We start from the raw sequence: 27732 nt of genomic DNA, 5'->3' as shown, positions 1-27732 counted from the left end.
ATATTTCTGGTATCAGTACTTTACTCTACTACTTATTTTTCTGACAACTTTTGACTTTGACTTCTTACATGTTGAACACAAATACCTGAACTTTCTACTTCTTACATGTTGAACACAAATACCTGTACTTTCTACTTCTTACATGTTGAACTCAAATACCTGTACTTTCTACTTCTTACATGTTGAACACAAATACCTGTACTTTCTACTTCTTACATGTTGAACACAAATACCTGTACTTTCTACTTCTTACATGTTGAACTCAAATACCTGTACTTTCTACTTCTTACATGTTGAACTCAAATACCTGTACTTTCTACTTCTTACATGTTGAACTCAAATACCTGTACTTTCTACTTCTTACATGTTGAACACAAATACCTGTACTTTCTACTTCTTACATGTTGAACTCAAATACCTGTACTTTCTACTTCTCACATGTTGAACTCAAATACCTGTACTTTCTACTTCTTACATGTTGAACTCAAATACCTGTACTTTCTACTTCTTACATGTTGAACTCAAATACCTGAACTTTCTACTTCTTACATGTTGAATTCAAATACCTGTACTTTCTACTTCTTACATGTTGAACACAAATACCTGTACTTTCTACTTCTCACATGTTGAACTCAAATACCTGTACTTTCTACTTCTTACATGTTGAACACAAATACCTGTACTTTCTACTTCTCACATGTTGAACTCAAATACCTGTACTTTCTACTTCTTACATGTTGAACTCAAATACCTGTACTTTCTACTTCTTACATGTTGAACACAAATACCTGTACTTTCTACTTCTCACATGTTGAACTCAAATACCTGTACTTTCTACTTCTTACATGTTGAACTCAAATACCTGTACTTTCTACTTCTTACATGTTGAACTCAAATACCTGTACTTTCTACTTCTTACATGTTGAACACAAATACCTGTACTTTCTACTTCTTACATGTTGAACACAAATACCTGTACTTTCTACTTCTTACATGTTGAACACAAATACTTGTACTTTCTACTTCTTACATGTTGAACTCAAATACCTGAACTTTCTACTTCTTACATGTTGAACTCAAATACCTGTACTTTCTACTTCTTACATGTTGAACTCAAATACCTGTACTTTCTACTTCTCACATGTTGAACACAAATACCTGTACTTTCTACTTCTTACATGTTGAACACAAATACCTGTACTTTCTACTTCTTACATGTTGAACTCAAATACCTGTACTTTCTACTTCTTACATGTTGAACTCAAATACCTGTACTTTCTACTTCTTACATGTTGAACACAAATACCTGTACTTTCTACTTCTTACATGTTGAACTCAAATACCTGAACTTTCTACTTCTTACATGTTGAACTCAAATACCTGTACTTTCTACTTCTTACATGTTGAACTCAAATACCTGTACTTTCTACTTCTTACATGTTGAACACAAATACCTGTACTTTCTACTTCTTACATGTTGAACTCAAATACCTGTACTTTCTACTTCTTACATGTTGAACACAAATACCTGTACTTTCTACTTCTCACATGTTGAACACAAATACCTGTACTTTCTACTTCTTACATGTTGAACACAAATACCTGTACTTTCTACTTCTTACATGTTGAACACAAATACCTGTACTTTCTACTTCTTACATGTTGAACACAAATACCTGTACTTTCTACTTCTTACATGTTGAACACAAATACCTGTACTTTCTACTTCTTACATGTTGAACACAAATACTTGTACTTTCTACTTCTTACATGTTGAACTCAAATACCTGAACTTTCTACTTCTTACATGTTGAACTCAAATACCTGTACTTTCTACTTCTTACATGTTGAACTCAAATACCTGTACTTTCTACTTCTTACATGTTGAACACAAATACCTGTACTTTCTACTTCTTACATGTTGAACACAAATACCTGTACTTTCTACTTCTTACATGTTGAACTCAAATACCTGTACTTTCTACTTCTTACATGTTGAACACAAATACCTGTACTTTCTACTTCTCTCATTTTCCAAACAGGCTGGTTCCTTTAGTCTGAATGTGTGTTTGGTGGCGTGATCATTATTATTTAGAGTCATTGCGTGCCTATTGATTTGAACACGATCCGTGTATCCATCATTTCCTGGTCTTCTCTAAAGAAGAGGGACCAATGGAAACGTTGTCATGTTGCCGTTGTTCACCATGGAAACATTCATTAGCTAACAATGACATTATTGTTCTATTCATATAAAGGGAGGTCAGGTACTCTTTAAAACAGCTGCTAGTTATGGGTACTTTTTACTGAAGTACATTTCAAAGCCTCTTTACTTTGACTTGAGTAAAGAAGTTTAGTCAGTACTTCTACTTTCACCAGAGTATTTTTAAACACGAGTATCTGTACTTCTACTTGAGTAAAGGATGTACTTTTGCCCTCTCTGAACATCAACAGTGTCGCTGCGCAGTCTTTTATCTGAGTCTTAAACCCAATCCTCTTTGCTTTTCCTCCAGGGTGGAATGACTTGATCAATTTCTAATCAGGAAAAAGACCCACAGTCTCTCTTTCTCCTTTTGTAGTGAAAGCCTTTCCCACACATCTTTTATATGGAGGGCTCACTCAGAATCTGTCGAGAGCAAACGGCAGATATGCATGTGTTCACTTTTCAGATATATGTCTCAGCATGTGTGGGGATGACAGGACTTTATCTGCAGCGTGGATTTCCTGTTATCTAAATATAGATGCATTTGTGAAACCCTGAACACAGCTGCACGTCAGAATGAAACCCGGGCTGTGTTTAAAAGGCAGAGGTGGCTTTTTCATGTTTAAATTTAACCCCAGGTGGTCCGCCTGCTCTATCAGTCATAAAAGGCACAAACAATAAATCCCCTTCTCTAATTTATTCTGGGAATTGTGTCGATAGCAGGTTACTGACTGACTGTCGCTAGAAAAGACCAGTTTACACCAGTGTTGCCTTGCCCTTTTCAGCCGGATGTACCTCCAGTTGTCATTTCAAAGTGGATATGAATGTGGTTATTTTTGTCATGCAATTCAAACTGTAGTCAGGTCTACATTTGTTTTACTTCCTTGGTGTCACAGAAGCAGATTGTTTTATCTAATTTAAAGCGGACCTATCATGCTATATTTGAATAATATATTGTAGGGCCATACCTAAATAAAACAAGTCTTTGAAGTTTTTTTTTCAAAATACCAAACAGATCATGCATTTTAGCCACGCCTCAAATTCGCTCCATTTTCCAGCCCTGTTTTTGCAAGGGCTGATTCTGTGGCAAATGAACTGCAGCTGACCACGCCCCCCTGCAAAGGAGGGGGGCGAGGCACGAGCGTCATGTTACCATGTTGTTACCATGCCACGCAACCTCTCATTCCCCTGATAGGTGGAGAGTTGCCCATATAGGCGGAGCTCCTTGTTTCTGATGTCAGAGATATTTCAAATCTGGATCAGTCTGTATCAGATCCGTTGCAGCCCCTTTTTTAGAGATTTGGGTACGGAGGGAAAGAGAGAGGGTTATGTTTTCTGACACTTGGTGAGTTCCCTGGAACACCTGGGACACATGTTCATGTATAAAAGAAGTACAAAAATGCATTTTGCATGATAGGTCCCCTTTAAGTTAGTTACAGTATCCATTACTTCTAATCCCACCATTAGCCTTAAGGCCTTCTGCATATAAGCTTGTGTGAAAATGTGTTTCATTGCTTCACTTCTTTAGCTACTAGTTCAGCCTTTTATCCAATGGTATTAGGACTTTATTTGAACAATTTATCCTTGTTGCAAAGAGTGGACTTCACCAGATTTCAAGAGTGTCCGACTTCCAACGTGAATCATGAAGATCTTTGGGCGTTTATTCAGTCATGAAAACCCGGTAACACTTTATTTTGATAGTCCATAGTTAACACTCTATAAGTCATCAGTCTTCAGTTATCCAGTGTTCGTGATCAGTTGTGCAAAAACATTTGTGCGTTATTCCCATGTCTGTTGCATATAATTAGTGGATGAATGTGTTCTGTTGATAGGTTATAGATTTTCTACTGCTCTCAACTGTTTTTCACTGTAATTGGATAGTCCTAACACATGCCTACAAACGCTTAGTGGAGAATGCTGACTAAAAGTATACTGATAGTCAACTCTAGATTAGTTGACGATCAACAGATCGTCAACTAAACTCTAAAGTTGCTTATCTGTTGATCATCAACTAACGCTTAATGTAATCTTTAGTTGACATCTTGACTCTCAATAGATTATCAACAGATAGTCGACATGACCCTGTTGACTTTCAACTGACAGATTGATTTTGAGTCGTTGATTGTCAATTTTGAAGATGTTGACACAATCTACAGATAGTAAGGTTGAGTGTCGGTTAATAACCTGTTGCAAAAAACATGTTGACAGTCAACAGACACTTTTTGTAAAATCTATAGATCAACACTTGAGATGTACCGTATATTCTACTGGCAGTTAGTTGAATGCATGTTACTTCTCCGTTGAAACAGTGTTGTTGAATGTCAACTGATGACTTATAGAGTGTTAACTATGGACTATCAAAATAAAGTGTTACCGAAAACCCCAATGTCAGAAAGTTAATGTTAGCTAGATGGTTATACTGTGTTTTCTAGTTGTCAACACAAGAAAGATAAGGGCTGCAATTTCTCCATCAGCTAGAAAACCAAAATTAATTCATATTTGTTCACATTGTTTATTTTGGCATCGTGTCAGGGTGTGCAAGTTTCCCAAAGGCCCTATCTTTGGCAACTAGATGAAGCGACACCACAATCTTCCACAGACCCGTGGCAGAAATATCACCCTGTTTTACATTCGGGTGTTTAACCTACTGGTGTTCAAAATGTTAAAAAGAATAAATTTCAATACATCATTTTGAAGTTTCCGAGGTGTAAAAAGCATAGAAAATAGAGCAGAATATCTGCAAAATCCACTTTAAGTAGACATTATTCGATTGTTTAGGATGTGACACTGCATCAATAACTCATTCTGGTTCTATCCCAGTGTGTGGACGACTAGTGGACTAGGACTTTCATGTTATATCCGTTAACCATAGCAGCTCCTGGTTATTGGCATGCCCTTAACAGTGGGAGAACTGTAATCATTTTCACAATCAACCGAGACATTTCTGCTGCTTGATGGTCTTTTTAAGAGCTGAGAGGCTGCAGCACTTCTGGTGTGATTTGGCAGTCTTGAAGGACGCAAGGCAATAAACAAAGTATGAAACTTATATGGGAAACTTTCCACAGTCATGAGATTAAAACAGTAGCAGATGTTACGGAGGGTTTGATTGTTGAACTGTTTGTAGAGTGGATTAATGAGAATACTGGGTCTATTTACAGTACAGTGTGTGTTTAAAGTAAAACAGTACCCAGAGGCTGTCTCTGTCCCAGCCTTTCTCACAAAATGTCTTTTTCTATTTGCTCTTTAGGTGGATCATCAGAAGAATGGACGACACATCAGTCACTCACCCCACAGAGTCAACAGAATAAAAACAGCCTGAACTATCCAGCAGCGGTCAGAAATAATCAGTAACCGTCCTTGTGTGTGGATTACTCTGCAAACAAAGCACCTCCATGAGTTTCATCAGGATCCTTCATGAACCCAATCTTGAGCCTGCAAAGTAGGAACAACAGGGAATGCGTATCGGACATCAGAGAGACATTTGAACCCTGATTTTTGTGACGACATGCCTCTTCCAAAGCGTAGGAAAATCAGGACTTTAGCGTTGCTTTTTTGCGTGATTTCATTCACAACATTCCTGTTCAGCTACACGTTCCGGGACCCCTCGCTGTACTTCTTCAAGCACGCATTCCGCCTGTCAGATACCTTCTTCTCCAAAGGGCTTTGTGCATGCCGGCGATGTATGACAGAGCTGGAAGACGACCCCTGGTTCTCAGAGCGCTTCAATCAGTCCTTCAGTCCTCTGATGTCCCGGGAGAACAGCCTCCTCTCTGATGAAACCTTCAAATGGTGGCAGGTGAGATTCAAGGGGATTTCTTTTGGGGGGGATTTGCAATGCTGTCCTGAAAAAAATTGCACATTCAGCTTGTTAGAGGAAGACGAGGAGAGATCATGAATAAAGAAGAGATCACACAGAGCTGTAACGCTCACAGGGAGTGTTTGTTTTTGCCACATTGATTGTCTCAAATCCAAGGGATCTTCAGCAGGATCAAGTTGTGAAGCTGACTCCCACGCACAATTTGGTCACATTTAACAAGTGAGAGGGTTGATATGGAAATGGTTGTTTACTCTCACAATCCTTCCAACATCTACAGGCAAAGAAAGACATTTCACATCAAACATTAAAGCATATATGCATAAGTGAAGCCATTTCTTTCTGCAAACTGCATCCGGCCTACAGAAGCAATGGAAGTGTGCTGCAAACAAAAAGCAGATACACTGAAAAAACTGAAACGTTGACTTAAATTAAATGTATTGTGTCAACAGATGTCACATAACTGTACAGTGTAAGGTTAGTTGAAAGCCATTATATAAATGAATATATATTTATTAGGTTCAACTTTCAACCAACCTCATACAGTTGTGTGAAATCTGTTGACATAATACATTTAATTAAAGTCAACATTTCAGTGTTTTTTGTGTATGACACTTCTGATCGTGCGCATAGGCTTCTATTAAACTGTCTGACAATAAGTCAAGATATCGAGCCTTAAATCAACTTTATTAATCATTAATGTTTATTAATACATTCCCCAAGGGTTAGGTACATCTTGTTGCATGTTCCTCTGTGATTCAGAGGACTTGTTATTGTGTTATCAGTTGGTATCGATTATTTGATATACAGTAGATACCAAACTACGTTAGTGATCAGCTGGCAGGTGTCATATCTTCTATATATAGATAGATAGATAGATAGATAGATAGATAGATAGATAGATAGATAGATAGATAGATAGATAGATAGATAGATAGATAGATAGATAGATAGATAGATAGATAGATAGATGGATGGATGGATGGATGGATGGATGGATGGATGGATGGATGGATGGATGGATGGATGGATGGATGGATGGATGGATGGATGGATGGATGGATAGATAGATGGATGGATAGATGGATGGATAGATGGATGGATAGATGGATAGATAGATAGATAGATAGATAGATAGATAGATAGATAGATAGATAGATAGATAGATAGATAGATAGATAGATAGATAGATAGATAGATAGATAGATAGATAGATGGAGAAAGGAATTAAGACACACGAAATAAACAGTCTAAAATATTTCAGAAATAGAAATAAAATATCATTAAAAATGTAAAAAGTTTAAGAATATAAAACAGAAAATTGACAATATATATAAATGTGGAAAAACAAATAAATAATAAATAAAGACTGGAAACTGATAAAGCGCCTGGCAACATCTTAGTTATAGACTGTATTAAAGAATTGTCACCCATTGATTTGGTTCAAATCTGATGCGATGAATTTGGGAGTTTGGCTTTGGGGCTGTCGCCATGTTGTGTGTTGGAACAAGAGGTGACCAAAGAGATGGAGAAGAGAGGTGTGATGAGAAGCTGTGATTTTAATTGGATGCCACTTTTGGCTACAGTTCCTTGTGTGTTTTTACCCTGGTGCTAAAACACATCGTTCAGTATTGAAGAAGACTTGAAAGTAGCAATTGAGACCATAAACTCGTAAGATAAATGTTTACTGGGGTATTAAATCAAGCTATCCTCTCAGACTTCTATTGAATCTGTACTATAGAAGATTAATGCACATCCGCTTGCCTTTGTAGACCCAGCAGTTGCCCCTCGGTCCAAAGGGTAAATAAATACACCTGGCAGAACAAAACATACATTTTGAAGATGACAAGTTGAGGTTGTATGGGCGTTGTTATTGCCCCTGGATTGTACAGATTAAATAAACAACATTTAACATGATATTGAGCTTTAAAGCTGTTTTGAACCATGAGCTGCCTTCTGTTTCCATCGGTCTTTATTCTAAGCGAGTGTCTGCTGGCTGTAGCTCACTTAGCATGTGCCGTATCGATCTTCTAGTCTCTCTCAGGGTAAATTGATGCTCCTTTTCAATTAGAGCGTATATGTTAATCTTACTTTAGTTTGTACTCGTCGTGCAGCTGGTGGAGGAATATTCATCTCTGCCTCTTCCTCATAATGGATTTGTCAACTGTACGATTGCTGAGTGTTAAATGTTTGCTTAAAGAGAAAAACCCTGGGATTCTACACAAAAACCTGGAATTAACTGACAGAGATATTAACGTTGCTCCATTAGAAACATCTCAATCGATCCACTGTTTTAATACATGAGTTGTATTATTCGCGTTCAAATCCCCTTTCTTGTAGATTAAAATTCCCGTCAGCTATATAAATAATTACGTACCAGCCTTAATTCAATTCCATCCGACCAATATATAAAGTACCCTCTGTACATCCAATTATTAGAGTACAGCTCTCTAAATTAGAAAAGCCAATTCACAAAATGTATGTCTCACAATTATCCTACCTTTGTCTGGAAGGCATCCAGAGCCTCAGTATTCGACTCACACTGTGTCCAATTAGAGGCAAGAATAGAACAATTACTGCAAGGCTGCCTCCTGTCACTTTTCATTTCAGGAAATGCTGCTCACAGTGAGGTAAGTGTCAACTATCAACGGCAGCTGGCAAGATGGTTTTCTGGCCTTAAAAGGCATGACCTATATGTCAAAGAAACTCAGATAAAAGTAATTACAGTAAAGGACAGTTTTGAATTAGGCAGAATGAATGGTATTTAAAAACACTAATTTAAAAGCAAAGATAATAAAACTTGAATGACAAAGGAACATGAATTAAAGTCACAGATACACACATCTGAAATGTTTAGTTCTGAATCTCAATCATTGCTAACTTTTTAGCAGAAATAGTTTTCTTTGACCACACTTTCTTTCTTAAAAAATAAGCTGAAAGATTGTTAAATCCCATGGAAAGCCGAGGTGAACTGTTTGCTTCTCAATATGAGCGACCCCTTTAACGTAACTATAGCCATGTGATCCAGTGTTAATATAAAAGCATTGATAATTGACTATTTAATTGACCTATAACTCCCTTCAAAAGTGTTCTTTAAATAAACATATAGATCAGAATGTTGCCTTTAAAGACTCATTTCTTTCTACTTTCTTTTTTAACTTATCGGTACCACTTTACAAGAAGACTACCTTTCTAAAGGGTTTATGAATAGTTTGTAATTCATTTATTAATTAGGTTGTGAACACTTTATAAATCATTACTAAGCTTTTATAAGACATGAGATAAAAAGGGCAACTGTGACCGGTTGCTTGCCAAATTGTGAGTCCACATTTATCTGTACTGCCTTATTAGAAATGGTAGTAACTCATTAATAAATGGTGAATTATTTCACACTTTACAACAGGGGTGTCAAACTCAATTTCATCACGGGCCACGTAGGGATTGTGGTTGCACTCAAAGGGCCGGTTTTAACTTTAAGACTATATCAAAATAGATATATAAATATTTAATATATATAAAATAATGTATTATATAATTACATAATGGCCTCTGCATTGGATTATTATCTGATAGGGTAATAAAGTCTAGGGCAAGTAATTGCAAGTCTATTCAGTGAGAATGTCACAAAATGATTTTTTTTTAAAAAGCCAAATTCTGGAGAAAAAAAGTTAAAAGAAAAAAAAAATGAAATTTCGTGGAAAAAGTAAAATTTTTAAGAAAAAAAAGTGACATAAAAAAAGTCAAAATCTGAGAATTTAAGATGCATTGTGGGAAATGTAGTTTATGGGCAACGTGCTTCTGTAAATCGCCATGTAACCGTATAATAAACATATTATATTCTTTCAGAGCTCTTGTTGGGCCACAGAAAATGAAGTCGTGGGCCGGATTTGGCCCCCGGGCCTTGAGTTTGACACCCCTGCTTTACAATAAGGCTCCCTTTTGGAAATAAATGGTCATAAGCGATGCCAACAAACATCAAGATGGATGGGGGGAATCAACTCAGTGAACAATATAAGGCTTAGTCATCTTGCCAAATAGTGAGCCCACATTTGTCTGTACTGCTAAGCCTTATCTTGGCTACCTAGCTGTAACAGAGGTGATCTTTGGGGCCATAGATCTCGGCCTCCGTTACGAATTGTGTAGTTTTGTTGGTGGCAAAATGTATGAAGTGGGTGCATCTGTATGTGTTTTAGTTTGTCTGTCTCTGTTTGCTGGTCTTATGTTGAAAAGTGTTCCCCTTCCCCATGTCTGTTGCTGTTGATTGTGTGCACCTGGTGCCCTGTGTTGTCTCCTATCCCCCCCCACCTGTGTCTAATTGCTGATTTGTGTGTGTGTGTATTTAGGCTCTGTTGCCCTGTCTGTTTTGGAGCTGGTAGTGTGTGGGAGATCCTTGTGGCTGGTGACTGTGCTCAAGTGAACAGCAGATTGAGGCTGTGTCATATGTTTGTGAGTAATAAATGCCCACACCGGGTTGTATTTTGGACGTTCTGCCTCTGCGTCCTTGCTTGGTCTGGGCCGCTCAATTGTCAGCTTCACACTAGCTTACTTCGTCTTCTTCATCAGCCAGCATCCTTGGTATCGGTTGCTCACTGAATCGATTCTCGCTAAGTAGCCAATATAAGGCTTAGTCATCTTGCCAAATAGTGAGCCCACATGTATCTGTACTGCTAAGTCTTATATTGGCTACTTAGCTGACTTCGTCTTCTTCATCAGCCAGCATCCTTGGTATCTGTTGCTCACTGAGTTGATTATTGCTAAGTAGCCAATATAAGGCTTAGTCATCTAGCCAAATAGTGAGCCTTTGTTGATGTATGTTAGAACTGGTTTATAAATGGTTCTTAAGGGTAGTCTTATTGTAAAGTGGTATCCTTTAGTTATTTCAAGTGTTTCATGCTAAACGAACCCCCCTTTGGAAAATTCTAATCTGCATCCCAATATTCAGAAAATTCAACGGATCATAATAGTAGACATAGCTTCAAGGCTTTGTGGATTACCTGTAATGGTTGGACGTTATCAGGATACAAAAAAAAGCTAACTATTTCCTTACAGTTGCATTTAAAAATCAGTTTACTGTACGCTATGATGTCAGCAGCTGGATAAACATTATTCATAGTTTGCTCCTAAATGTCTTTGTATTGTTTGTGAAATTGGCCATTTAAGAAATCAGAAAATGTGTTCAATTTTTAAGCAACTGCTTTGTTATTCCTGTTCACCAAGCTCAATTCAGACAACTTAATAGAACACTTGATTTCTTATTGTATTAAAGCATTTGGAATAGTTTTACAAATGCAACAAAATTCTCTGATGGCCGTTTAAAATCACACAATCAACAAACTATTGTATAAAGGCATTGGATAAGAATGTCCAATATATGCTGCGTTACCTGGGAGTTTAGTCCTATGATTAAAAACGATATTTCAGTTCAAATATATTTGATTGCCATATTTTATTGTCAAATATAAAGAGAAAGTGCTTCATGGCTCCCCCAGTATACAAGGTGAAAAAGCTTCTGCAGTGACATTAGGAGAATGAATCAATTTGCGTTAAAGATTGCAGAACCTTGTGAATCTGCACTGTGTTTCCAGCAGCACAACAGAACACTGTACACACACACACACACACACACACACAAACACACACACACACACACACACACACACACACACACACCTGCTTTTATTTCCTGTCTCTCCGAGTTCAAAGCCACCAGAAGAAGGCCAGGGCCGAAAGAGCCCCTACAGACCATGCTAAGCGCCCCTGAGGTTATTTTTTGAAATGTGCTTGGCTTCTCAAACTCTGCTGCCCTTGTTCAATCACTTCGGCTTAAAGTGGCCCTCTCTCTCCCTCTGAGGTCTCCCAGTACATATCCGAACTGCTCAGTCTATCTCACCTCTTTGCACTGGCTTTTAAAGGGGACCTATCATGCAAAATGCACTTTAAGATGTATTTTATACATTAAATCGGTGTCCCCGGAACTGTCAGAAAAAAAACCCCCTCTCTCTTTTCATCCATACCCACATGTCTAAAAACAGGGGAGCAACGGAGCTGATCCAGATTTGCTGCCGATACGATGTAATATCTGAATTGTGGACCCACGGCACTATCAGAAACGTAGCTGTCAGAAACAAAGCATGACGTGTTTTGGACGTCTTTGTTTACATTAGCAAGCATCGCTAACTCTCAGAGCTAACCTGTACTGGAGAGAGTATGTGTAAAGAAGCAGGAAATAAAAAGGAACTCACCTTGTGGTCTTTTTTTTTTAAAGCTATATATACCCAGAATCATCACTTTAGTAACAGGGTTGAAATAAAGGGGTATGAGGCTAGAATGGGTGATCTGTTTGGTATTGTGTTTTTTATCTGAGACCAATAATACATGCCTGAAAATAGCATAATAGGAGACCTTTAAATGTGCTCTATAAATAAATAAAGATTGAGATTGAGCTCTGTGTCTCCAGTGGTTGCAGTCAGAGAGGCAGCCGGCTAACTTCACTGAAGTGGTGGACGAGTTGTTCCAAGTCATCCCCGATGAGATTCTGTACATGGACGCCGGGCCAGAGCGCTGCAGAACCTGCTCTGTGGTGGGGAACTCTGGGAACCTGAAGGGGTCTCGATACGGGAACCTCATCGACTCCAGTGACTTCATCATAAGGTCAGTGAGCACTTCCATCTGGGCTGGGATTTAGAGAGCAGTGCACTCACCGACTGCTGACCTTTGCAATGACATTTGTTTATTGTTTTCAGTCCTACTGGCTTTAAAAGGTGTAGAATGTAACTTTGCCTCGTTCAAAATATCGAAAAATGGATTGAAAAGCCACGAAATGAGTCAACATTTTACCACTTCTAGTTCCCTCGTTCACGTTTTGTTCTCCGACATAAAATACAGGAGTAAATACCCCACTGGTGAATAAAGAAAAACGGCAGTTGCTGACAAGTGTCTAAATGAGACGACTAAACGTCATCACGCTAAACATTAGCCTCCTTTAGCTTAGAGGTGGTGACGTGAAGTCATGTGACCGTGCTGTAGTTCCTTTATAGCCCAACATTAGCCTCCTTTAGCTTAGCGGTGGTGACGTGAAGTCATGTGACCGTGCTGTAGTTCCTTTATAGTCCAACATTAGCCATCTTTAGCTTAGCGGTGGTGACGTGAAGTCATGTGACCGTGCTGTAGTTCCTTTATAGCCCAACATTAGCCACCTTTAGCTTAGCGGTGGTGACGTGAAGTCATGTGACCGTGCTGTAGTTCCTTTATAGTCCAACATTAGCCATCTTTAGCTTAGCGGTGGTGACGTGAAGTCATGTGACCGTGCTGTAGTTCCTTTATAGCCCAACATTAGCCACCTTTAGCTTAGCGGTGGTGACGTGAAGTCATGTGACCGTGCTGTAGTTCCTTTATAGCCAAACATTAGCCGTCTTTAGCTTAGCGGTGGTGACGTGAAGTCATGTGACCGTGCTGTAGTTCCTTTATAGCCCAACATTAGCCACCTTTAGCTTAGCGGTGGTGACGTGAAGTCATGTGACCGTGCTGTAGTTCCTTTATAGTCCAACATTAGCCATCTTTAGCTTAGCGGTGGTGACGTGAAGTCATGTGACCGTGCTGTAGTTCCTTTATAGCCAAACATTAGCCGTCTTTAGCTTAGCGGTGGTGACGTGAAGTCATGTGACCGTGCTGTAGTTCCTTTATAGCCCAACATTAGCCACCTTTAGCTTAGCGGTGGTGACGTGAAGTCATGTGACCGTGCTGTAGTTCCTTTATAGTCCAACATTAGCCTCCTTTAGCTTAGCGGTGGTGACGTGAAGTCATGTGACCGTGCTGTAGTTCCTTTATAGCCCAACATTAGCCACCTTTAGCTTAGCGGTGGTGACGTGAAGTTATGTGACCGTGCTGTAGTTCCTTTATAGCCCAACATTAGCCACCTTTAGCTTAGCGGTGGTGACGTAAAGTCATGTGACCGTGCTGTAGTTCCTTTATAGCCCAACATTAGCCACCTTTAGCTTAGCGGTGATGACGTGAAGTCATGTGACCGTGCTGTAGTTCCTTTATAGCCAAACATTAGCCGTCTTTAGCTTAGCGGTGGTGACGTGAAGTCATGTGACCGTGCTGTAGTTCCTTTATAGCCCAACATTAGCCACCTTTAGCTTAGCGGTGGTGACGTGAAGTCATGTGACCGTGCTGTAGTTCCTTTATAGTCCAACATTAGCCATCTTTAGCTTAGCGGTGGTGACGTGAAGTCATGTGACCGTGCTGTAGTTCCTTTATAGCCCAACATTAGCCACCTTTAGCTTAGCGGTGGTGACGTGAAGTCATGTGACCGTGCTGTAGTTCCTTTATAGTCCAACATTAGCCATCTTTAGCTTAGCGGTGGTGACGTGAAGTCATGTGACCGTGCTGTAGTTCCTTTATAGCCCAACATTAGCCACCTTTAGCTTAGCGGTGGTGACGTGAAGTTATGTGACCGTGCTGTAGTTCCTTTATAGCCCAACATTAGCCACCTTTAGCTTAGCGGTGGTGACGTGAAGTTATGTGACCGTGCTGTAGTTCCTTTATAGCCCAACATTAGCCACCTTTAGCTTAGCGGTGGTGACGTGAAGTCATGTGACCGTGCTGTAGTTCCTTTATAGCCAAACATTAGCCCCCTTTAGCTTAGCGGTGGTGACGTGAAGTCATGTGACCGTGCTGTAGTTCCTTTATAGCCAAACATTAGCCCCCTTTAGCTTAGCGGTGGTGAAGTCATGTGTGACCGTACTGTAGTTCCTGTATAGCCTAACTTATTTCTAATGGAGATTGTATTTACGCCCCAGAAATAATGTAAGTGGTGTGAAGAGATTATACTGGTGAACAAAACGTGTAAGTATCATAAACGTGTGTTTGCAACATATCCGTATTTCTGCAAATGTTTTCACTCCTTCCTCCACAGCAGTTATCAATTATATGAGCCGCAAAACATCCATCATATTATAATACTCAACAAATATTTGTTTTGATTCCTAATCAGTTAATTGAAAAAGCTTCTTATTTCCCTCACTGTGGAGCGTCTCTGCCTCTTTCTCATCTCTTTCTGCCACATCACAGCATGCACTCGGCACAGATGTGTGTGTTGGGGATTTTCCTTCACACTCCTTCGTTCTGCACTCGCTAACATATTGAGAAAATTGACTTAACTAAGCAGCAGATGAAAACAATATTCGGGGTTTGAGTATTGAAATGTTTATCCGGCGTCTCGGGGCGACACGCAGGGAAAGGAGTTTGTCGCTTGCTGTAATCTGTCACACCAATTCTCAGCTCTGCAGGGAGTGAATTAGCAAAGAGATGGAGAGGTGATTTTCTGAAGGTGTTTGTGGGTGAGCTCTCGGCCGCAGAACTGTTTTCTTTATTTAAAAACATAATAGGCTTATTTGGATGTCAAAGGGTAAACAAACAGTCTCACTCAGACTTTCAATCTCCAGGGGCGGAATATGCTAATTCCTAAGTAAAGTAGTATCTCCTTGAATTATAATATTATATAACAATGATACTAAATAAACCAATGTCATAAGAGACCAGAAATGTAATGTGTGTGAGGGTTAAAAGAGACTAACAACTAATGTTTTATTCCAAATATCCATTATGTATTTTGCTCACATCCTCCAACGCCTGCTTTTTGAACCACTATGAATATTAAATCCTCTTGTTTGCTCAGCAGATTGCATTGGTAAAATAGATTTGAGTCTCAAAGAGAGTCTGCCAAATGCAAAAACAAGCTTGATAGATTTTGAATAATGATGTTTGAACTCCTCATTAAAATGAGATTATGTTTTTCGTTTCTTCTTAGTCAGACGTGATAGGATAGGCTGACACTTTATTTGGACATCTAATCGCAGGGAAAGTAGAAACAAAAAACATTTAAAGTTTGTGTTTCAGTTCAGATAAAAAATAAAGGCAGGGTTAAAGTTCATGCTTTTATCTGGTAAATGTGAAAGTACAGCTAGCTTTATGATGAAGAAGAAGACACAGATAGCAGAGTCGCACTTCATCTCTACGGCTGCTCGGACACACACACAGGGTGGAGATAAGGAAGAACAATCTGGAAAAACAAACAGAACCGGCCTGGCTTGTCTTGCATAGTGATCGTTTTAATGTAATGGAAACGTAAACATGAGAGGCATAACAAAACTGCAGTTGTGTGTGAATGCATGAATAATGCAGCAGAAACAAATTGGAATTAAATCATGCAACATAATGGAAAAGAAACAAAGAGAATACGTTTGACTGGCAGCTCGTTGTTGGCCCTACTCTTTAGGGCAGGGGTCGGCAACCTTTCTGATATGAAGTGCCATTTAAAAAAAAAAATGTGACCAGCAGGAGGGCGGGGGCGGGGGATACTCGCTGCGAGGGAAGCAGTGTGTGGACCTGTCAGCGCAACTTACATGATGCCGAATTTAACAAACAAATTTAAATAATTGGTTTAAACGGCATAATAATAAGGACGATCGTCCGTTCTGTGATTCTCCAGAGCACAAATGTTATGATATTAGGGTCATGCAGAGTGAGATGAGATCGCTGTCCGTTTAAGAGAGAGAGAGAGAGAGAGAGAGAGAGGGGTGTGGCTTGTGCATGTGTGTTTGTGGATGGTAGAGCGACAGTGAGGGAACGTGTGTATGTTTCTGGAAGTGAAACGAGGAAGCAGAAAAACAGAGGTCCGTCTTTGATTTATTTTGTGAAACAGAAGAACAGCTAAATAAATGCAACGGCCCCCCAAGAAGTGCTCGCCTCTCTCCAGTCATTTAAGCTAAAGTGGGTTATTGAACCTGAAGCTTGTTGCTGCTGCCCTCCTCGACTACGGTCTGGGAGCCGACAGGAAAGTTCAACACACAGATGGCCAGTCCGCCCCTTTGTAGCATATTATTTAGATGAGAGATCAGCAGATCGCCACTGGGCTTTCAACTAAATACACACAGCCACGCAAAAACTGCGGCATTTTGTACAGCTCCTTATGGGTACTGCAATTAGTGAAGTGCTTTCCTCCGTGGTGAAACGATCAGCACTGCACCACGGAGGAAAGCGGCAGAAAGTCAACTGGAGATAAAGAGAGCGGGGCTGCGTTGCGTGCATGGCTTCCTTCTGCAGGTAACGGGAGACGCGCTCTGGCGGCGGTCTCGTTCAGGATCCGAAAATACAATTTAAATATTTTGCACACTTATTCCACTTATTCCTAGTGTGCCACTGGTTACGGTGCCGCGTGCCAATGCTGGCACGCGTGCCAGGGGTTGCCAATCCCTGCTTTAGGGTTTAATCTTTCCTGTAGTGTGCTCTATTGGTTTTAGGGTCAAAGGGAGTTTCTCTCCCACACACTCCCCAAACATTGTGACATCGCTACGGAACATTCACGCTTCTATTGGCTTGCGTTCCAACATAGTGTACGTGATATAGGGCGGGACATCTCTAAGCAGTTGACCAATAACAACAGAGCCGGCCAGCTAACCAATCAGAGCAGACTGGGCTCTGGTTTCAGACAGAGGGTGAAAAGAGGTGCTGCAGCACAGACAGTATGAGAACAATAAAGAGCTTTTTGAACATTAAAGCATGGAGACATGTAGAGACACTACATACTGATATACACCTGAACATCAGCAGGAGAGGACTCTTTAAAGTAGAGACACTACATACTGATATACACCTGAACATCAGCAGGAGAGGACTCTTTAAAGTAGAGACACTACATACTGATATACACCTGAACATCAGCAGGAGAGGACTCTTTAAAGTAGAGACACTACATACTGATATACACCTGAACATCAGCAGGAGAGGACTCTTTAAAGTAGAGACACTACATACTGATATACACCTGAACATCAGCATGAGAGGACTCTTTAAAGTAGAGACACTACATGCTGATATACACCTGAACATCAGCAGGAGAGGACTCTTTAAAGTAGAGACACTACATACTGATATACACCTGAACATCAGCAGGAGAGGACTCTTTAAAGTAGAGACACCACATACTGATATACACCTGAACATCAGCAGGAGAGGACTCTTTAAAGTAGAGACACTACATACTGATATACACCTGAACATCAGCAGGAGAGGACTCTTTAAAGTAGAGACACTACATACTGATATACACCTGAACATCAGCAGGAGAGGACTCTTTAAAGTAGAGACACCACATACTGATATACACCTGAACATCAGCAGGAGAGGACTCTTTAAAGTAGAGACACTACATACTGATATACACCTGAACATCAGCAGGAGAGGACTCTTTAAAGTAGAGACACTACATACTGATATACACCTGGACATCAGCAGGAGAGGACTCTTTAAAGTAGAGACACTACATACTGATATACACCTGAACATCAGCAGGAGAGGACTCTTTAAAATAGAGACACTACATACTGATATACACCGGAACATCAGCAGGAGAGGACTCTTTAAAGTAGAGACACTACATACTGATATACACCTGGACATCAGCAGGAGAGGACTCTTTAAAGTAGAGACACTACATTCTGATATACACCTGAACATCAGCAGGAGAGGACTCTTTAAAGTAGAGACACTACATACTGATATACACCTGAACATCAGCAGGAGAGGACTCTTTAAAGTAGAGACATACTGATATACACCTGAACATCAGCAGGAGAGGACTCTTTAAAGTAGAGACACTACATACTGATATACACCTGAACATCAGCAGGAGAGGACTCTTTAAAGTAGAGACATACTGATATACACCTGAACATCAGCAGGAGAGGACTCTTTAAAGTAGAGACACTACATACTGATATACACCTGGACATCAGCAGGAGAGGACTCTTTAAAGTAGAGACACTACATACTGATATACACCTGGACATCAGCAGGAGAGGACTCTTTAAAGTAGAGACACTACATACTGATATACACCTGAACATCAGCAGGAGAGGAATCTTTAAATGTTTAGCTTTATGCAAGACCGCATAAACAACAACCATGGGATTCCTTTATTCGTTTAACGGATGCTTCATGATACATAAAATATATTTTACTCAACCTTTAAGTAAATAGGTATGAGAAAAATAAAGAGCTTTTTGAACATTACAGCATGGAGAAATGTCACAGAAGAGGCACACAATACAAATATTGACTTGAATATGAACAAGTACCTATGACACAAATATAGCACGGCAGTATGATGTCAATTTCTGCCTGTGTCTCTGATAAAACCGAATTATAAAAAAGATAGTGAGTGAAAATGTAATTAAGGAACTATAATGAGAACATAGTCATTGACAGAAAACCAATGCAGATGAGGCACGCTGAATAATTAGAGACCATTTATAACTAGATGTATGATGTATTATATTTTGTATCCCCCACCCCTCTGTATCGCGAATGTCAACCGGTGGGGGGGGGGCTAGTGGAGTGCACGCGTCTCAAACAAGCCTAGTACAACATTGCGGCGCAACTTGGTGGGAGGTACCCTGGAAAGAAATGCGTGAGACTTGAGAGCTCTGACACCAGCAAGACCGTTAACACCCTATTTCAACAATCACACTCCCTGTCATTGACATAATTAATAGATAGTTTAGCTTCTCACCATCATTTGCTGTGGCCCACTGATGGTAACGATCGTAACTGGAAGGCTTCCTGCCAAACGTAAACATTCAGCTATGTGACTTGCAAACTCTCGCGAGAGTTTTACACAAGACGGATCCTTTCTAGCCATAACTGACAAAATGGCCCAACTTTTGAGAGAGCTAAACGTCACGGATTACCCATCATGCCTAGCTGTCAGAGCAGAAGAACCCGTATGTGCGCTCATAGAGCATGCGCTCCTTAAGCCCCGCCCCCCGAGCTCCCACTCTCGGCTCAGTAGAATGAATGGAGACAGAAAATAAATCTAGATTCGGCTTTTAGTGCATTTTACAACTTCAAGGACCTAATGATTCTAATAAGGGCTATAAAATAGTTCGTACTGTGTAGTTTAATTAGTTAAAAAAAAGTATCCGCTGATTTACAGACGTCTCTTTCCCCTTGTTAGTTAATGGGGAAGGCCCGTTCCCAAACCGCCCCCTACACCGTACCCCTCCGTTTGCGCGTTTACGCGGAGGGTCCGCCATATTGAGGGCTGTTCCAAACCAACGAGTGTGGAGCGGTGTGGAGGGGGAGTGGGCTATCAAGCCCTCAAACAGCGAGTCTGCAGCGGTGCTGACTTGAGACCGGTCTCTACCTGACCGGAGTCACGCTGTGTGTGTCCGTCAGGAAACACGCTGTTTACAAGTAGTTCCAGCAAACATCCACTGATAAACTGCGATGTTCACAACCTCATGATAACCTCATGTTTTTAACTTAGGATCATACCTGTGTTTAGTCTAGAAAAAGGTAAATGTCTATATATTATTATGAAGTTGTGTATATTTGCAGACTGTTGCAAAAACTAAGAAGCTTATAAACATCAGGTTTAAAACTAAAAGAGCTTTACAAAAAGGTAACACAATTAAAGATGTTTGGAGTTTTATTTGAGTTATTAATTTACTTTTTTTGTCAAAGAGATGCTGATTTGAAACCGTTGTTACCATAGATACATACAGTTACGGCATTTCCTGTTTCTGCCGGAGAGAGGGGAGGCCGTCCCAAAGCTTGCTGCTGTATTTACTCCCTCCACCTGACAGGAGGGAGCCTCGTTGAGCTGCGAATGTGGCTACAGACGGAGTTCACTCCGTCACGGAGGGGTAGGGTCGAGGGAGTGGTTTGGGATTGGGCCGAAAACTCTTTCTGGGCCCAGTGACGTCACGGACAGATACGGAAATTGTAGTACCTCCGTTTGGACACAACGAATATCTTTATCAGAGTCCGGCGCACTTCCTGGGGGCTTGGTTACTAAATGTAACCTGCATAAATCTAAGCTGATATTTCTAGGTTTGTAAAACGAATAAATACACTAGAGTCTGGTAATATTCCCATTGGACCAAAAGCTAATTTGTCCGACAGCTTGTTATCCCGAATACAAAAGCCCATTGTTCTCAAAGCCCATTACTCAGAAAGTACCCACTCTCCCTGTAACTAACAGAAACACATGGCTATTTATTTTTGCACAATGAATAATAAACTTTATTCGTGTAGCACCTTTCATGCACAAAGCAGCCCAAAGTGCTTTACAGAAAACATAACAACAATATTAAAAAAAAAATACAGAACAAGATAAAACATCTCCAGTGATCCTAATAAAATTCCCATGAATTAAAGCTGACAAGAAGTTAAAATATGTTCATATAAAACAATTTAAAAAAGAAAATTAGAAATGTAAAATAAAATAAAAACAGAAAACACAGTAAAACATGGACAATGATACGAGTGAGAATTTAAAGTTAACCCAAATTAAAAGCCATATTAAAAAGCTAGGTTTTTAATTTGGGAGTTTGCTGTTCTAAGCAGTGGCGGTTCTCCGGGGTGGCACGGGGTGGCAGCTGCCACCTCAGAAAAATGCCTTGCCATCCTAGTTGGCAGCTTTGTTTTGAAAGAAAAGTTGTGGCTCATCGGACATTTATGAGATAAAATCTCTAATGTCCGATTGCAAGTGAATGCAGCACAAGACGCGAGCCTTGTAACCCCGGCCCTGGCGCGAGCGTGGAAATATGATTGGCGGCGATTTCATTTGAACGGGGTGACGGTGCAAAACGAGAAGAATTCGGACCCAAGTAGACGGAAGGAATGAGGTATTTGCGTTCTACAATGTACTGTACTCAGCATTGAATCAAAACACACTAAAGCTTTGGATCTTAATAAGTTTGTGAGGCGTTTTGCTGAACAAGATGGAAATCACCGCATTCAGCTGTAATAGGCATGCCAACTTGATGCTCTGCTCACGGATGACTCGATGAGTGTATAACATTTTTTTTCTTTGTGGGGTTCTGCCCCCAAAAATCAGTTTTAAGTCCTGAGAAAGTCAAATAAGACGGTGTGTAAAACTTCACTGCCCAGCTAAAGAAAAGTAACCACTTTGATTTAACTAGGCCAGTAGGTAAGGACTTTCCACTGGATAATAACTGCAGCGATGTATATGTTTTAGCTGAATACACGTTTTTTAACCCTAACTGATGCAGTTAAGTTTAATGTTTGTTCTTTCTGATGTAAAGTCAAGGTTGTAAGTGTTTGCAATGAAGTTGTTGGGCGCTGAACTGTTCCTTTGATTCTTTTGATATTTGATAGTAATTACTTGTCTTTCAAATTTGAAGGATGGTGAGCAAGAATCTTGAGGAACATTCATCATTAACTCCTCCAAAAAATATAGTTTATTTAATAATAACACTGAATATGTGAATCATAACAGTGATTGACAGCTGATGGGAATAATATGATTGTTAATATTATCATATTCATACAGACAAACATCGATGAGACAGTTAATGAATGTATTTATTGCAGCAGTCTGCATAGATTTGGTACCCCTGCTGGTCTAAGTGTGAGACAAACTCATTCAGTTATTGTTCAGTTAAAATTCATTAAAGGGGACCTATCATGCAAAATGCACTTGTGTACGTATTTTCTACATGAATATGTGTCCCCGGTGTTCCAGGGAACTCACCAAGTGTCAGAAAACACAACCCTCTCTATTTTCCTCCGTACCCAAATCTCTTAAAAAGGGGCTGCAACGGATCTGATACAGACTGATCCAGATTTGAACACTTCTGTAACGTCATAGAAGTGGCGCTACGGCTATTGGGCCAACTCCACCAATCAGGAGGAGACAGCCACGGACATTGCCGTTGGAAAGCGCTGGAGACGCTGTAGTACATATTTCAGGCCACCAGATGGTGCTGTTCTCACTGAATCCGAGCATGAAAGGCAGTGTTAAATTGAGCGAAATGAGGAATGGATATTTGGTATTTTGAAAAATAGAAAGTATAAATATGCCTTATATAGGTATGGTCCTACACTCTATTATTCAAAAATAGCATGATAGGTCCACTTTAAATGATGTCTGCCACCTTATATATTTATATTTAAGGCTTTTCTGTTGTGCCACAATAATGTATCCTGATGTTATCGAGTTAAAATATAAATATTGTGGCTTTCCAAGTTAAAATTAATTGATATGACTGCGATTAAATCAGCATATACTTCTGCCAGGGGATGCCACCCCATGAATATTTTTCTAGATCCGCCCCTGGTTTTAAGATCCCCGTTACAATGTTCTCTTTTCCCACCATTGAGACTGTCAGGGAATAATTTGCCCTGCATGTCCTCCTTCACCCTCTGACGCAGCTGCCCAGCCTTGAGCAGCCGCTATCTCCCTTAAGGAGGGGCTGCCCTATCGTTGTGTTGTGGTTACCAGTTTGTGACCGGGCAACTCTCGGTCAGAGATAGTTATTGTTGTGGGACACCTGGAACACATCCTTCTCGGGGTGTAGATGACCCCGAGCCATAAGCGACAACAAATGTGATTCAGTGTCCTCAGCTGTTTAGTCTATCTATTGAAGAATGTTGATTATTACACTCTGAACTAGTTCAAACCTGGAGCTACAGGAGAGTTCTTCAGAATTGGTTTGGCATCTCAACCGTGTGCTCAGATCGTGGCCCGTGACATGTCTTGTGAATTATCCGCTCCAAATAAACCGTCAGTGTTTGCCATCAAAGCTCCAGCTCTCCATCGTGTCTCTCTGAGTCCTGACCCCCATTGCTTCAGAAGTTTCCCCCACAGAGACAAAACTAATGTAATCATGAGTTGCAGCAGTTGACCATTTATGGCAGTTAAAGATTGCATTAAAAATGTCCGTTTTGGGTTTTTGTTCAGTCTGTTTCTTGTCTTATTTTGAAGGTTCACTCCGCTTGTGTTTCCTCTTGTTTTTTGTTGTTGTTTTGTTCCCAGTCAGCCCCGCCCTGATTCCACCTGTATTTTAATTAGTTGCTCTCTTGTGATTTTTCACTTTGTCTTCGCAACCAGTGCATTGTTTGAATGTTGTTTTTTCCCTTGTGGCCAGCCTTCGTGTTTCACATCCTTGTCTTTTTAAACACGGTTGTAGATGATTACATGAATACTGACTTAAACATTTGTTTCATTGTTTCAGGTTATGTTGTAAAATGTTTTGTGTTTATTGCTTTTCACCACGCCTGTATGCGTGTATCTTTGTAACAAGGGGGCATGTGGCGAAGTGGTCTAGTGTGTAGGTGTTGGGATCTGGGGGTCACAGGTTCAAACCCCACTGCAGTCAGCATGTCGTTGTGTCCCTGAGACACTTCACCCCAAATTGCTCCTGTGGGGATTGTCCACAGTATTGAGTATGTTAGTCAGTTTGGATAAAATCGTCTAACATGTAATGTGATATAACAGCCTTTGTGTCTTGCTCTAACAGAATGAACCCAGACTGAACTCACTACATCAGAACAAAACCCTCAAGGGATAAAGTGCACGACTAATTACTGGTAGCGATGACAAACCAACAAAGACACAAGGGAGACACACCTACTTATTACGCAAGAGACCAATTAACTCATGAAACTAAGGCAAAACAAATCAGGGCCTGGCAGTAAGGCAAGGCAAGTTTATTTATATAGCACCTTTCAACACAATGCAATTCAAAGTGCTTTACAAACATGAAAGAGCATTAAGAAACATATTATAACATGGCATTTAAAAACACTCATTTAAAAGCAAAGATAATAAGACATGAATAACAAAGGTACATTAATTAAAGTCACAGTGCAGTGTGAGATACACAGAGTTCTGACTCTCAATCATTGCTAACTTTTTAGTGAGGTCATAGTTTTCTATGACCTCACTTTCTTTCTACTTTCTTTTAACTTTAGTTATTTCAAGTGTTTCATGCTAAAAACGTTGGAAAATTCTAATCTGACCCCATGGTACCTTTTAGTTTTCGCCGAAACTATTCCTCTTTTTAAAATGCACACTAGTTAAGTTTACTTTGTTTTTCTAGGACTTTTTTGGTGTCCTCCGCCAACCAGGGTCTTGAAACTAAAACGGCACACGTGGGGGACTTTAACCCCCAGTAGGAAGTAAAACCACACAAGATATTTGATGAGTCAAAATAAAACAGGAAACAGTCTACAAAAAAGAGTAAAAAATAGACGCAAATAAATAAATGAGAGTGGTAAACGCAGAGGTAGCAGCGATGATAAAATTCAATGTCAATGTGCATATTTACACTTACAGTCTAAAAACTTTAAATGTACAAAACTGTATGAATGTAGTGTATTTCTAACTGTGTGTTCATAAAGGGTTATAGTAACCAAAGTCACAAAGACATAAATATTTCTAAATAGCAGTGGTTGCAGTCTTCCACGTACATATCTCGTAATAACTATTATTTGAGGACTATTGACGATCTTTTTTCAATGTCATGTACCTGCCTGACCCTAATTTGAGAGAAATGTGTAATCAAACTCATTTAGCAAACTCAATTGTTATTGCTAAGGAAAGGAAAGGGTTACAACTCCATCAAAATCAGTTGCCAATGTAACTGCCTCTATGGAAAAAGGTGTGGGAGGACTCTGTTAAGATTGATGGCAAACGTACTTCATGACGATGTGGCTGAAAGGAAGATCTTATCAAGAGTAACCAGAGCGCTGCTTAAATTTCCAAAAGCAAATTTCACAGAACCATCTTCGAGCATGCTTCTTAATTGATCGCAGCGTGGCTCTGTGAACATGCTGTGACATGTTGGCTCTTTATAAAGCCACAGAACTGCACTTATCTTCTCTGCCAGCCCCCGCTGCGACAACAGCATGGCCTCGTCTACCGATTCAATTATAGGATGGCAGGAGACGAGATTTATCCTTCGCCATTAGCAGAGGAGTTTCCTGCAGGAGCATGCAGAGGAAATATGCAGTTTTCTGTTTATTTATTCGAGCCTGAAATGTACATTTGTTGTCTTACTTGGTTGGAAGTGTTACCCCTAGATTCCACTGGGTCCGTCTGCGTCGCGTTACGGCCGGGTTACGGCTGTGCCGCGGCGTTCGCCAGGATCGTGGCCACTCTAGTCAATGGGTGCTATTCCACCAGACGCGCCGCGTTACGTCCCAGAAGCGTCTCGGCGCTGGGCTCCGCTAAAAATAGGATTCAAGTCTATTTTTCGACGTGAGGCGTTTCAAAGGCGCCGGGCAGGAAGTGGACCGGTCAGAGCATCCGGCCCATCCCCAAAATAAACTAATTTTGCAGACCCTATCCCTCCGTAGTCTTTCAAGTAGGAGGAGAAATGCCAGCGTTCTGCTCCGGTTTACAGGCACTGTGTATATTATATATAATTATATATATATATGAAAGCATTTTTTTACCACTAAAATAGAGCAACGCATTTTTTATTCATGTCGTTTATAACTGGAATATTATTATTATTACTAACTTTGTCTGTACAAAGTAGCCTGTCCAGGAAATATGACCAAATCAACAAAAACTCCGAGCCGACAGGCAAGACGCTCCGCTTCTGAAATGCTTCTGCTTCAAAAGCGGGATTGTAATATTATAAACGACATGAATCAAAAATGTGTTGCTGTATTTTAGTGGTAACAAAATGCATTCATCATCATAATTATTCCATATATATAATTTACACAGTGCCTGTAAACCGGAGGAGAACGCTGGCATTGCTCCTCCTACTTGAAAGACTACGGAGGGATAGGGTCTGCAACATTAGTTTATTTTGGGGATTGACTGGATGCTCTGACCGGTCCACTTCCTGCCCGGCGCTATGCAACGCCTCGCGTCGAAAATAGACTTGAATCCTATTTTTTGCCGAGACGCTTCTACCCGTGAACCGCTGTGAACGCCGCGGCGCAGACGGACCCGGTGGAATCTAGGGGTCAGTGCTCAGAGTATCGTCAAGGAAGAAATGACCAGACTTCTCACTCGATTAATTATCTCCGTTATCATTCCTCTGACGATGTTATAATCGTAATTACTAGTTTCCAGTCTTCTTCATTTCAGGGTGATTCAACTGTTTGAAAGTATGGTCTCATTTAGAGCAATATAGACAATATTGTATTGGGTCGACGAGAAAAGGATCCCATCGGTTTTCTAGGCGGGGCTTCTTTGTAATCGCCAAATAGCTACCACAGTTTTACCTTAATTGTCTGTCTATGTATTTCTTAGATGTATTATTCGAGCCTCAGCTTTACATTTGAAGTCTTACTTGGTTGGTCTTAGTACTAAATGTCTTGTATAGAGGTCTATAAATAAAACGACCCCACTCCTCACTCGATCTATCACTTCAGTAATCATTTCCCTGACGATGCAATGGATTGGATCTTTTTATTTACTCGAGCCTGAGCTTTACATTTGGAGCTTTGCTTGGTTGGAGGTGTTAAGGCTGAGACTAAAGGTCAACCTAGCAAAGCCGAACCACCCCTCCAATACATATTTCACAAAACTTGGGCAGCATGCTTGAGGGCAACACTTTGTACAGAATGCACTTTCATGAAATCTTGCTCTCTTCATATCTAGACAAATAAGAAATGTGTAATCACTCACTTCTCTTTTGCACACAGTATCTGATCACATGCAATGACATTCCTTCAGTACTTCTCTGCTCGGAGGCACACAGGCATATTTGATTTGAAACGAAGTAGGCTGCCTTAGATGTGTGATTGTCTCATCGTTCACATTTACTCTGTTGAATTGAGGATCAGTCATGCTTATATTCCATACTATGATGTAAGCCCTTGCAAATAGCTTCATTAAGATGGATGCTAAAGCCAGCAAATGTAATAGGTAGGCGCATCATAAATG

The 27732-nt window shown here is 40.2% G+C and overlaps 1 protein-coding gene across 2 annotated transcripts in view; it reads left to right on the top strand.

Moving 5' to 3' along the window:
* The window catches only part of LOC307021000 (CMP-N-acetylneuraminate-beta-galactosamide-alpha-2,3-sialyltransferase 1-like), a 111916-nt gene that overhangs the window by 55322 nt on the left and 28862 nt on the right, over nt 1–27732 (top strand). Inside the window, exons 2-3 of one of the 2 annotated variants that reach the window (XM_079652699.1) lie at nt 5448–5996; nt 12472–12665. In XM_079652699.1, the coding sequence (XP_079508825.1) occupies nt 5706–5996; nt 12472–12665 (485 nt within the window). In that variant the 5' untranslated portion in view covers nt 5448–5705. Of the gene's footprint in view, nt 1–4708; nt 5997–12471; nt 12666–27732 lie in introns of those variants that run through there. The other variant, XM_079652700.1, reaches the window with a different exon arrangement.

This window comes from Notothenia rossii, assembly GCF_949606895.1.
Source record: "Notothenia rossii genome assembly, chromosome: 10".
Taxonomy (NCBI): domain Eukaryota; kingdom Metazoa; phylum Chordata; class Actinopteri; order Perciformes; family Nototheniidae; genus Notothenia; species Notothenia rossii.
Note: the sequence above shows the minus strand (reverse complement) of the source record. Positions and strands in the feature narration are given on the sequence as shown.